A 13,056-nucleotide genomic window follows, 5' to 3' on the forward strand; every position below is an offset into this window, starting at 1 on the left:
GAAAGAACGTATTGTTGAATTTATACCCTGGGCCCTTCTGCTTGTGCAGTGATGAAATTTCTCAAATGCACATGTAATGTTAAGCTGTATTTAAAAGTGTTAATTTTGATCAAAGTCCGACTGTTCCTTCCTTAATGATTTTTTTTCGATTATCGATATTTATCGGATATATTTCGATACAAACATTCCCAGACACAGAGTTCATTTGTGTGAAATTAAAAACAAATTGGCCCAGCCGTTTTGGAGTCCATAGATAACGAACACGCACACAGCTTAAATATAAGTAAAGTAAAAGTAAGTAAAAAAAACAAACAAACAAAAAACAATAAAACGCACCAGAACTTGGAAAAGCACACATAAAAAAATCTTCATCTCGGACCTTAAAATCTCGCATTATTGGTATAGTTTGTTTGATCGCAGGCAAAGTAGGCACTGAAATATTGTCATAAATCCACCCGTACATAAAATGCCCATCTCGGTCGTAGACTTTCTCACCCATTTCGTCTGGTTGGAGCCCACGAAGTTTAGGTAAATATTCTTGTAAATAACGTTCATGGTCAGGATCCAACGTACCCATGTTATAGACATTTTTGTTCAGCTCTGCCATTTCAAACTTTTCAAGACTTACTCTAAGAAATAAAAAGCGGCTAAGCAAGCGAGCGAGCGAGAGAGAGAAAGATATATATATATATATATATATATATATATATATATATATATATATGAGAGATAACGCTTTATTATAGACTTTGATCTTATCCTACTAGACAAGAGATTAAAAATTAGGTTAACATTGTTTATCATAATTTAAACAACTGTTAATATTTTAAAATCTGCGTTGGTTTACCTTTGCATAGAGATTCTATCTGTTCAAAAGTAAACCAAACGCAGCTTATTGGGTTACTTTTTATGTTTTTCTATCGATGTTCCAAATAAAATAAAAAAGAAAGCATTTTCCAGTAGTCGTTGAATTCATGGATGAATTTATTTTCTTTACAATACGTGGGATTTGATTCAAGCTTTTTCTTTAAGAACAGTACACAAAACCTTTAGGGAATTAAAAGAAAGCGACCAAGCTAAGCGCAGATGCAACACCCAGACTTCCTGTCGTTGAATAATCTACCTATTTATTGTTTATGCCCACTGATTTGTCATTTTTAGGTACTTTATTTTCTTTAATTTCTGCTGACATGGGAGATAGAATAGCAGACTACAAATTCGAAGGTGATTTTGTAACTGAGTTCAAATCTCCCGAACTGTAGTAACTGAAGATTGCATAAGCATGCACATAATTGTTCATGTTTATTTTGATATATATATATTATATAAATAAATAAAAGGTACTTTGAGTGTATCTGTGTGAGTTCGTTCCCTATGGACTCGAAAACGGCCGAGTCGAGTTTTATGAAATTTAATACAAAGGCAACTTATGTGCCTAGCAGTGTTCTTAGATTTTTTTTTGTCGGAATGTCTTCGATAGTTATTGATAACTGAAATAATCCGATGAAAGAAGTTAACATCTTACACAGCCTAACATCACAAGTGCATTTCAGAAGTTTTAACACAAGCCGAAAGGACCGCCATATAAAAGCAACATTAGGTTCTTTGATATGGCAAAGGCGCGTTCGAAATTAATGTCTATTTTAAGTACAATTATACAGTAGTACTTGACTTTTCCATTTTAAACTTAAATTCAATCCATTATCAACGCACAGCCAATAAAGCTAGACATAAAATCAACAGTAGATTCTTTGATATGACAAGGCCGCGTTCGACATTAATATTTTCTTTACAATTGAAGCATAATGCTTGACTTTTGCATTTTAAACTTTAATGCAAGGCATTATATATAAAAATAATTTATAAAAATCAACAGTAAGTTCTCTACAATGCAATGTAGACTAGAATATATTGTGAATTTAGTCACTGCGAGAGGCATGTGAAGCTTCCTCCAGGTGCATCGAGATGGCCCCCCCCCAATTGAAAAATGGGTTATTTAATCGATTTTGATGACAATAAAAATATGGGAGTGTTAAACATTCGTTAATCATCATTCACGTCACCATGCTTTATATATATATATATATATATATATATATATATATATATATATATATAAACAAAAACCAAGAACAAGGAATAGTGACAGCAACAAATAGTGTATTTCATCGTTAGTTAGAATTGTTTCAAGACTATTCGGACAAATTCAAACATTATGTCGTTTGAAAATTTTTACAAGAACAGTCTTTCGTCAGACGTATTGAATAAAAAACACTTTAACAATGAACAATATGGAATCCATTTCCCTTATAAGGAAAAAATAAGAGAAAATATTTTACCTACATTTCATCATGCCAAAGTTTTTTTTTAAATATTATATAAGTCTACGCAAATCGATCAACGTTTCGAGATTTCCATGTTGTCGTGAAGACTAAATGAACCATGTCATCAGAAAATAAGTAGATGTATGTATGTATCTCCATATTAAAATATTTAACTGATAAACTCTTAGACTACTGGTCATATGATACTGAAATTAACAGAAATAGTAACCATAAACGAAGAATGGCTTATAAAGGAGTAAAATCTTCAGTTCGATGGATAATTAATGCATACAGAAATATGTTGGCAAGTTGAAATGTAAAATGTTTATTTCAACTTGCCCACATATTTCTATTAGTTTTGCGTATGCGTAAACTCATTCATAGCGTGAAGTGGTTTAATTTTACATCTTTATCTGTCACTAGCTTAAACGACAGGGAACGCGGATGAAGTGCTAAATGTTTTGGTTTCAATTTTAGCTGATGGAACTAAAGTGTGTTTTTATAATCTTTTTAAATCAGTACTATGTATTAGTTACAATATAATATTCAATAGAGAATTGGCTCTGTAATAAATACAAGATTTGCATGAATTAAAACATTTATGTGTATTTTACGACCGGGCAACGCTGGGTGTCCCCCTCCTGCTAGTTTTAAAATAAAAAATCTTCCAAGAATGCAGCCGATAATAAATAGAAAGAAGAAATGACAGAAGTCGTATTATTACTTCCACGATTTTTTTTCCAGACATACCCTCCCCCACTCCACCTTAATAGTCAAACAAAGGTGTGTATATAAGGCCTCCTACTCTCACCTCGTACTCTTCCCCACTACTAATAAAACCAGATTATATGCACATTATCGGCGACGACGACATGGAACTGTCAAGACGTTGATCGATCCGCGTAGACCCTTTACAATGTTTATATAATTTTATTTAGATACGCCCTACAGCCGCATTGAGAACTTTTTGAAAAAAAATTGTTTTTAGCATATGTTAATATAAACTTAATTTAATCACTTTAGATCGCGATAAAATAAATTAAAATAAAGTCTGTTAATTTAGCTCGCATGAGCAGATCATATAATAATTAGATCACTGACAGGCATTTAAATTTAAACATTTAAAAATAAATGTGCATGTTATTTTCTGTGCCACGATTACATCCGAATCGTTTAATTGTTATGGACTTCCATTTCTTGGAATAAATAATTTTACCAAGAATTCTTTATAAGTTTTGGTTTCGATTATAGCTGAAGGAACTCAAGTTATATATATATATATATATATATATATATATATATATATATGTGTGTGTGTGTGTGTTGGTTTCAGTTCAAGCTGATGCACCCGTCATATGGATATATATATTTTTTTATTTTTGAAATCGCAACTAAATATATAAAAATCGATAGAACATTAACTATAATAATACATAAGAAATCTGCAGGAATTAAAAAATATTTTAGCGTACTTTACGACCAGGTTACGCTAACTTAGATAAATACTTTTGCAGTTTTAACAAAAAAAAGCTACAATAATTTCAGAGCGTCTCCATTTATGCTGAACATCTACAGAATACCAACATCAGTATATTACATATGAAGGAGTCCGCTGTGGAATTTCCACAGGTCCCGCTAGTAGTATATAAATTATTTCAGCCCTTTTAAGAACGCTGTTCTTATCGTTTAGCACTTTACAGTTGAAATAAAGTCGGTCACTTTAGTTCGCATACGCAGATCATATTATAATCATTAGATCACTGACAGACGTTAAGATATTTCAAAATAAATGTTTAAATTTCAACGATATTTCTCGCGGTTAAGGTTGGCCGAGATGATTTGTTCCTTGCTAATGGAGTCAGAGATGACTTCGTAGCCGGGTTTGAATCTCCCGACTGGCAGTAATAGTGTCTGGCGGCACTGATGATTCCCGAAAGGATGAAACACTAGTGCCTGTAGGTATTTAATAATTATCATAGTGTGTGTGTGTGTGTGTGTATATATATATATATATATATATATATATATATATATATATATATATATATATAATGGCCTGGCAAGCCACACGGAAGATAACCGAAGCAGCAAAACTGAAGCTGGCCTGCAGGACACACGATTATGTAAATAATCCAGTGTCATGAAAATGAAAAAATGAAAATTGTTTAAATATTCAACAACGTTTCGTTGTTATTTTAAGAATTTCTCATGATGATTAATTTGAAGCAAAATGTCAATATTGATTTCGGTTTTCACGGTCTCATATTGAGAATATCTTGAAACAAATTGGTAAATATAAACTAAACGAATATTAAGTAATAAAAAAGTTTAGTGTTAGAAGCACTGTCGATTTTTAAAGACCAAAAACAAGTGCAGAATTTCTTTCAATAAACAAACATCGATTTATTAAAATTAAATTCTATGTTTAGATTCATAACAATCTTCAGAAAAAAGTTTTTCTTTTTACGTACTATGATGGCGGTGCATGGCATGTTTCTCTTCAGATGTTGAAGTGTAGAGTTCAAATGTCCGAGATATATATTTTTAATCTCTCTCTCTCTCTCACACACACACACACACACACGCAAAATAAAATCCAAACAGAACAGTTTTGCACAATTTTTATGCCCCATTACGCAAATTAAAACCAAAATTTTATATCCATAATAATCCAATTTTGATCTAATTCCATCACATGATTTTGCTTATTAAAAATATCTAAAATTTAAGGCTTAAGCTTAAGGGATCTTCAGACGAAATTAAAATTCAGCGAATTTTGCTTAAGAGGCATCTAATGACTATGGAATAAATTAAGTGCAAATCTGAAATAGTTGAATTTTAAAATGGGAGTTTTATTTTGTTTTTTCTAACTATATCATAATCCCTAAAATCTCTTTAAAATACCCGAAAAGAAACTTAAATTAGGAGATTTGTGTTTTATACTTGTTAAAGTTTTGTAAAAATGGAGAGTATCTGGATTTTTACGAAGGACATCCTCTTACCAATTTTATATGAAACCAAATTAAGCTCAATATAGCTCACATCTGGGTTAAAAAATTCAATGTTCGGTTAATTAGTTTAGGAGTGAATTCTGTACATACAAATTATAAACATAACTTTATAAAGACAAATAAATACACGTACTTCGATTCCGCCGTACAAAAGTTAGCGAGTAAAACACGTGTCTACCTAATCTTTGGATGAAACCATTTCATATCAAGTCAGACAACTACTTCAGACTTACCCTACCGCCTGAAAATGAATTCGTAAAGCAACCATTATATTTAAAACACCAGAAATTATAATTTATATATGAAAAATTGAATTACTGACGTAATTCTATGACTTTATGAATATTTTAGCAATACTAATTAATAGAAATTTTAAGATAAATGACGAGTGTGAATACTGGCAAAGCATATTTTTCCCCATCATTTTTTACAGAAGGGGTAAACTGGTATATATATATATATATATATATATATATATCCATAGAGAGTGAGAGAGAGAACGACAGGGTGAGAGAGAGGGAGAGAGTGAGAGGGTGAGAGAGAGAGAGAGAGTGAGAGGGTGAGAGAGAGAGGGTGTGTGTGAGAGAGAGAGTGGGTGTGAGAGAGAGAGAGTGGGTGTGAGAGAGAGAGAGTGGGTGTGAGAGAGAGAGAGTGGGTGTGAGAGAGAGAGAGTGGGTGTGAGAGAGAGAGAGTGGGTGTGAGAGAGAGAGAGTGAGAGGGTGTGAGAGAGAGAGAGTGAGAGGGTGTGAGAGAGAGAGGGTGTGAGAGAGAGAGAGTGAGAGGGTGTGAGAGTGAGAGGGTGTGAGAGAGAGAGAGAGTGAGAGGGTGTGAGAGAGAGAGAGTGAGAGGGTGTGAGAGAGAGAGAGAGAGAGTGAGAGGGTGTGAGAGAGAGAGAGAGAGAGTGAGAGGGTGTGAGAGAGAGAGAGAGAGAGAGTGAGAGGGTGTGAGAGAGAGAGAGAGAGTGAGAGGGTGTGAGAGAGAGAGAGTGAGAGGGTGTGAGAGAGAGAGAGTGAGAGGGTGTGAGAGAGAGAGAGTGAGAGGGTGTGAGAGAGAGAGAGAGAGAGAGTGAGAGGGTGTGAGAGAGAGAGAGAGAGAGAGTGAGAGGGTGTGAGAGAGAGAGAGAGAGAGAGAGAGAGAGAGAGAGAGTGAGAGGGTGTGAGAGAGAGAGAGAGAGTGAGAGGGTGTGAGAGAGAGAGAGAGTACGAGAGGGTGTGAGAGAGAGAGAGAGTACGAGAGGGTGTGAGAGAGAGAGAGAGTACGAGAGGGTGTGAGAGAGAGAGAGAGTACGAGAGGGTGTGAGAGAGAGAGAGTACGAGAGGGTGTGAGAGAGAGAGTACGAGAGGGTGTGAGAGAGAGAGAGAGAGTACGAGAGGGTGAGAGAGAGAGAACGATAGGGTGAGAGAGAGAGAGAACGATAGGGTGAGAGAGAGAGAGAACGATAGGGTGAGAGAGAGAGAGAACGATAGGGTGAGAGAGAGAGAGAACGATAGGGTGAGAGAGAGAGGGTGAGAGAGAGAGGGTGAGAGAGAGAGGGTGAGAGAGAGAGGGTGAGAGAGAGAGGGTGAGAGAGAGAGGGTGAGAGAGAGAGGGTGAGAGAGAGAGGGTGAGAGAGAGGGTGAGAGAGAGGGTGAGAGAGAGGGTGAGAGAGAGGGTGAGAGAGAGGGTGAGAGAGAGGGTGAGAGAGAGGGTGAGAGAGAGAGAGTGAGAGAGAGAGTGAGAGAGAGTGTGAGAAGACTTCTCAATCTATATGCTCAACGAATTTTTTTATCTACAGACTTGAAATTTAGTATATATGGGAAAAACTTAATCGGGTTTCATCCGGAAAAAAAAAGCACTGCTGATGGGTCAAAATTGAAAAATTGTTACTTCGGGGTCATCAGATTTTTATCTGTTAACTGTTTCATGCGGCTTGAAAACGCTTTTTAAAAGATCTTGTCAATCTGGTCTAATGATTATTGTACTTGACTCACTAAGTTTTGATTTCGATCTTAGCTCAAGTATTTTTTTATTTACAGGAATTGAACTCTTTAGAAAAATAATGCTTGCATTTCTTTCCGTTTTCTTTTCATTTTTTTTTAAAGGAATTTAACGCTACATTTAATACCGAGTAACGCTGGGTACATTTTGAGGTGTTATTTTAAGAAAATAAAAAAACAAAAAAAACAAAAAAAAATATCTATGACCACAGGAGTTTGAAGGTTACAGAGGGTCGATGCGTGAAGGGTAAGATAAAAGTCAATTGACTAGTGACGTTAGAGAGAACAGTATTTCGATAGATGCTGGCGTAAAGCAGATGTTCTCGAAGTTAACCAAACTGCCAGTCAGCAAGTTTTTACTACCTTGTTTGGTATTATGTTGCGAGAATCTCTGAGAAAATAATCTCTCATAACCTTAAATATTGCATTGAAAGCATCCTTTTCAACTTACAAAAAAGATCGCACAATAAGGAATAACCTCATATTTCGTGACTTATGAAACAATTATTAAAGAAATAGTATATATTATAGATGTTTGGTTGTGATTTTAATATATGTATAACAATAGGAAATTGAGATTGCAGGAGTGTGGTCAGAGACAGACGTGACAAGAGCCGTCTACTGTTGCAAGATGGTAAAAAAGTGAAGGTAAAACCGGGTATACAACTAATAAAGTAGACAAGGTAAAGAGGTAACGGCAATAGCAAAGAGAGATAAACAGATGATCGGTTAAAGACGATAGATCTGGTGTTTTATTTACCGAGAGAAAACGACAAATTGTATGACAACGTGGATCGTGAATCAGGATCGTTTGGAGTGAGAACGGACGTCTTTCGTGTTGAAATTCGTGCGTCCCTGAAGTACGATAATGTGCCTCAGGTTGGGCCTGGTCCTGAATATGGGATCTGATGTTGGAAACTGGTAGCTAGACGTTGACAAAGTACTGGATGTCAACGTGCACTGGAATAGGTAGCTGGACGTTAGTGGGAATTGGAACAGGTAGCTGGACGTTGGTGAATACTGGAGCTGGTAACTGGATGTCTGAACACTGGAACGGGAAGCTTGACGCCGACGGGCACCGGAGTTGGAGACCGGACGTCAAAGGCCGCTGCAGCCGGTGGCTGGAGGCGCTGCAGGAGTGAGCTGGAGCCGCAGGACGCTGCTGGAGTCGCAGGACACTGCAGGAGTGAGCTGGAGCCGCGAGAGTCAGTAAAAGTGCAGGAAGCTGTGGGATTTGGGGTGGCAGACCTAGGAGGCAAGCAGCAGTAGAGAGAGAGAGAGAGAGAGAGTGTGTGTGCATTGCATTCATATAGTTTGTGAGTAGACTGAATTGCATTAATAGTTTGGTAGATAGCTCCGAAAAGTGTTTAGGTACTGCTGCTGCCCCTGGTTCATAGGGCTACTGGGCTCGCCGACTTGACAATGTCAAGTTAGGAATGGGAGTCTTCTAGCTCTCGGGTCAAGCTAAATATTTTCTATGAAGTCGCTGGCTTCATAGAAAAACGTTCACGTTACAGAAATTTGCTCATTAAACAAACAAATGGCTAATTAATTTCAGGCCGGGTTTTTTTTTTACAGGCAAAAATGCCTGTCGTGTTTATTGCCTGTACATATATAAATCTTAGTTCAAAATAAAATTTGGTTGTTTTTTTTTGATTTACAAAAAAAAAAAAAAAAAAGTTTTTATGATTTTGTTGTTGTTGCTGAACATCGTCCCTATTTTTAGTATGTGTGGTTGTTACGTGTCTGGGGGATATTGTCGGTTATGTTTCTGTCTCTACCGGTCGGCATATTCGTAATTGTTTTCTCCTAATGAAAGAAAAAAAAAAAAAAGAGCGATAACATATCACCGGTATAAATCTAACTGCCAGCCAACCAACTCTCGCTACCCTGTTTTGTAACGTGATCGTTACGCTCGAACCGTGTTTGTTACACTTCAAACTTCTGTCGGACCCCCCCCCCACCGTCTGGTACTGTCGCATAGGAACAAAACATTGGAAAAAATTATAAATCCGACTGCTTTTTCTTTTTCAATTTTAGCAAAAGGTATTTATTACCGTACTTTTCAAACAATGCCTGCTTCTTGGTTTTTTTTTTTTTACTGATCATTTCGTCTGCCATAAGACTAAGAAAACTGTCTTAACACCAGCTTAAGTCTCACCGCCACCACGGGGCCACACGTCCATCTCACACAATTCGCGTTTTTCATTCTCCCAACTTCACGCTGGCCAGCTATTTCTCGCCTTCGACTTTACACGCCCATCTTTGCAGGCGCGTACTTTGCTTCTCCCCGGCCATTTGCTGTCCTTTTTTCTTGTGCCACAATCCCGCGCACACCTAATTTGCATACTTGCTTTAACGGCTGCGTCTACTGATTTTCACATGCGCTCTGTTACAGTTTTATATTGTGCTTAAAGAATCTTTGAAAACTTACAAAAATCACGAACAGAGAATTAACTTTTCATTTCGAGAAATGTGAATGAAGCAACTGTTATAAAACTATTTATGTGCTCTTTCTGGATATATAACACTATCACAATACCACTAATAATATTAATTATACTACTACTACTACTATTTATAATAATAGTAGTAGTTCATTATTACTAGGGCTATGGCAAGAGAATATTCTTTTCATTGTTTTGACTCGAGTATATATCCGATGCAGTTAGACAGTTAATCAACCGAGAACCACATCACTATATAAAAGCATATAAGATGCCAACGGATACACACTCGAGAGTCCAAACAATGAAAAGAATATTGTGTTATCCTAGTTATTACCGATAACATAACTATAACAGAAAAACACAAATAAAGCCAAAACGTACCAGAACTTGGAAAAGAACATAAAAACATCACGAATTTTAAAATCTCGCATTATGGGTAGTTGTTTCATAAAAGAAAATATAGGCACCGACAAGAGAACGAGAGGGTGAGAGAGAGAGAGAACGAGAGGGTGAGAGAGAGAGGGTGAGAGAGAGAGGGTAAGACATATTTGTCTTAGTGTAAAAATGTGAACAACGTAAAGCTAACCTGGTTTAGGTGTAAATTTGATATTTTAGATTACGAAATGCGATAATTACGATGGTATAATTATTTTGACCGGAAAAGTAATTTCTAACTGTGGGAGCAGAAAAAAAAATAACGCTGTCAAACTTACCAGAAAGTTCGTAAAAATGTAAACAGAAAAGAAAAGTCGAACTGATGAAATCAAACGAAACGGAAATAAATATAAAAAATAACGATGTTAAACATTCCAGTAAGATAGGAAAAATGTCAACAGAAAAATATAATGGAACGAAACGAAATACAACGGAAATTATGTAATATATGGTTCCTTAAAAAAAAAATAATTAAAATGGAAAGAATTTGTTTGTATTAGTGTAAAAATATAAAACGTGTAAGTAATGTATTTATCTTTCCTAGTGTATAAATGTGAACAACGTATAAGCAAGAGTGGTGCATTTTCCCCAATAGGAAGCAGTTCAATTTTTGTAAGCCACTAATAAACCCGTAAACGATGGGCGCCCGTAAAAGTTTCTCGTGAACGATCAAGCAGCGGTGTAAATGGGGAGAGGAAAAGGAGGAATTTAATAGAGAAAAGATTTTACAACTTACATTAAATCTAACCGATTTTGGCAGTGGACTAAGCAGAACAAATATAGGAATGGGCGATTATCGAGCAAGTGTAGAGGTAATAGGCCTATAGCACACCTCACATCTGCATGAAATCTGATTTTTAATCCTATTAAGGTCAAACTCACACGAGAAAAACGATAGAACATAGATAGATAGATAGAAGAACATAGATAGATAGATAGATAGATAGAAGAACATAGATAGATAGATAGATAGATAGAAGAACATAGATAGATAGATAGATAGATAGAAGAACATAGATAGATAGATAGATAGATAGAAGAACATAGATAGATAGATAGATAGATAGAAGAACATAGATAGATAGATAGATAGATAGAAGAACATAGATAGATAGATAGATAGATAGAAGAACATAGATAGATAGATAGATAGATAGAAGAACATAGATAGATAGATAGATAGATAGAAGAACATAGATAGATAGATAGATAGATAGAAGAACATAGATAGATAGATAGATAGATAGAAGAACATAGATAGATAGATAGATAGAAGAACATAGATAGATAGATAGATAGAAGAACATAGATAGATAGATAGATAGAAGAACATAGATAGATAGATAGATAGAAGAACATAGATAGATAGATAGATAGAAGAACATAGATAGATAGATAGATAGAAGAACATAGATAGATAGATAGATAGAAGAACATAGATAGATAGATAGATAGAAGAACATAGATAGATAGATAGATAGAAGAACATAGATAGATAGATAGATAGAAGAACATAGATAGATAGATAGATAGAAGAACATAGATAGATAGATAGATAGAAGAACATAGATAGATAGATAGATAGAAGAACATAGATAGATAGATAGATAGAAGAACATAGATAGATAGATAGATAGAAGAACATAGATAGATAGATAGATAGAAGAACATAGATAGATAGATAGATAGAAGAACATAGATAGATAGATAGATAGAAGAACATAGATAGATAGATAGATAGATAGAAGAACATAGATAGATAGATAGATAGAAGAACATAGATAGATAGATAGATAGAAGAACATAGATAGATAGATAGATAGAAGAACATAGATAGATAGATAGATAGAAGAACATAGATAGATAGATAGAAGAACATAGATAGATAGATAGATAGAAGAACATAGATAGATAGATAGATAGAAGAACATAGATAGATAGATAGATAGATAGAAGAACATAGATAGATAGATAGATAGATAGAAGAACATAGATAGATAGATAGATAGATAGAAGAACATAGATAGATAGATAGATAGATAGAAGAACATAGATAGATAGATAGATAGATAGAAGAACATAGATAGATAGAAGAACATAGATAGATAGAAGAACATAGATAGATAGAAGAACATAGATAGATAGAAGAACATAGATAGATAGAAGAACATAGATAGATAGAAGAACATAGATAGATAGAAGAACATAGATAGATAGAAGAACATAGATAGATAGAAGAACATAGATAGATAGAAGAACATAGATAGATAGAAGAACATAGATAGATAGAAGAACATAGATAGATAGAAGAACATAGATAGATAGAAGAACATAGATAGATAGAAGAACATAGATAGATAGAAGAACATAGATAGATAGAAGAACATAGATAGATAGAAGAACATAGATAGATAGAAGAACATAGATAGATAGAAGAACATAGATAGATAGAAGAACATAGATAGATAGAAGAACATAGATAGATAGAAGAACATAGATAGATAGAAGAACATAGATAGAAGAACATAGATAGAAGAACATAGATAGAAGAACATAGATAGAAGAACATAGATAGAAGAACATAGATAGAGAATAGATATATTTGAAAATCGCAAATATATATGCATATAACTTAGATGAATTAGCTTGAATCGAAACTGAATAAAAATTTATGAAATATCTATATAACTTGAGTTTGTTCAGCCATAATTGAAACCGAAAATTATGAGTTTTTTATAAAATTTATATATATATATATATATATATATATATATATGACCTAAGTGCCATCAGCTGTAATTGAAAACGAAACCAAAATCTATGAAGAATTCTTGGTAAAATTTTTGACAAGAAATGGAAG

General features: G+C 34.7%; 2 protein-coding genes across 9 annotated transcripts in view; one reads left to right on the forward strand and one right to left on the reverse strand.

Annotated features, from left to right (window-relative positions):
- The window catches only part of LOC145303651 (uncharacterized), a 637,407-nt gene that overhangs the window by 290,199 nt on the left and 334,152 nt on the right, over positions 1–13,056 (forward strand). The window lies entirely within an intron of this gene.
- The window catches only part of LOC145303649 (sulfotransferase 1E1-like), a 108,867-nt gene that overhangs the window by 24,831 nt on the left and 70,980 nt on the right, over positions 1–13,056 (reverse strand). Inside the window, exon 1 of one of the 4 annotated variants that reach the window (XM_080145210.1) lies at positions 10,143–10,217. The exons of 2 other annotated variants lie outside the window; for them this stretch is intronic. In XM_080145210.1, coding sequence (XP_080001336.1) covers positions 10,143–10,170 — 28 coding nt within the window. In that variant the 5' untranslated portion in view covers positions 10,171–10,217. Of the gene's footprint in view, positions 1–336; positions 641–10,142; positions 10,218–13,056 lie in introns of those variants that run through there. One more of the 4 variants, XM_080145208.1, reaches the window with a different exon arrangement.

This window comes from Euprymna scolopes, chromosome 19, assembly GCF_053919585.1.
Source record: "Euprymna scolopes isolate OS-2025 chromosome 19, ASM5391958v1, whole genome shotgun sequence".
NCBI classification, from domain to species: domain Eukaryota; kingdom Metazoa; phylum Mollusca; class Cephalopoda; order Sepiida; family Sepiolidae; genus Euprymna; species Euprymna scolopes.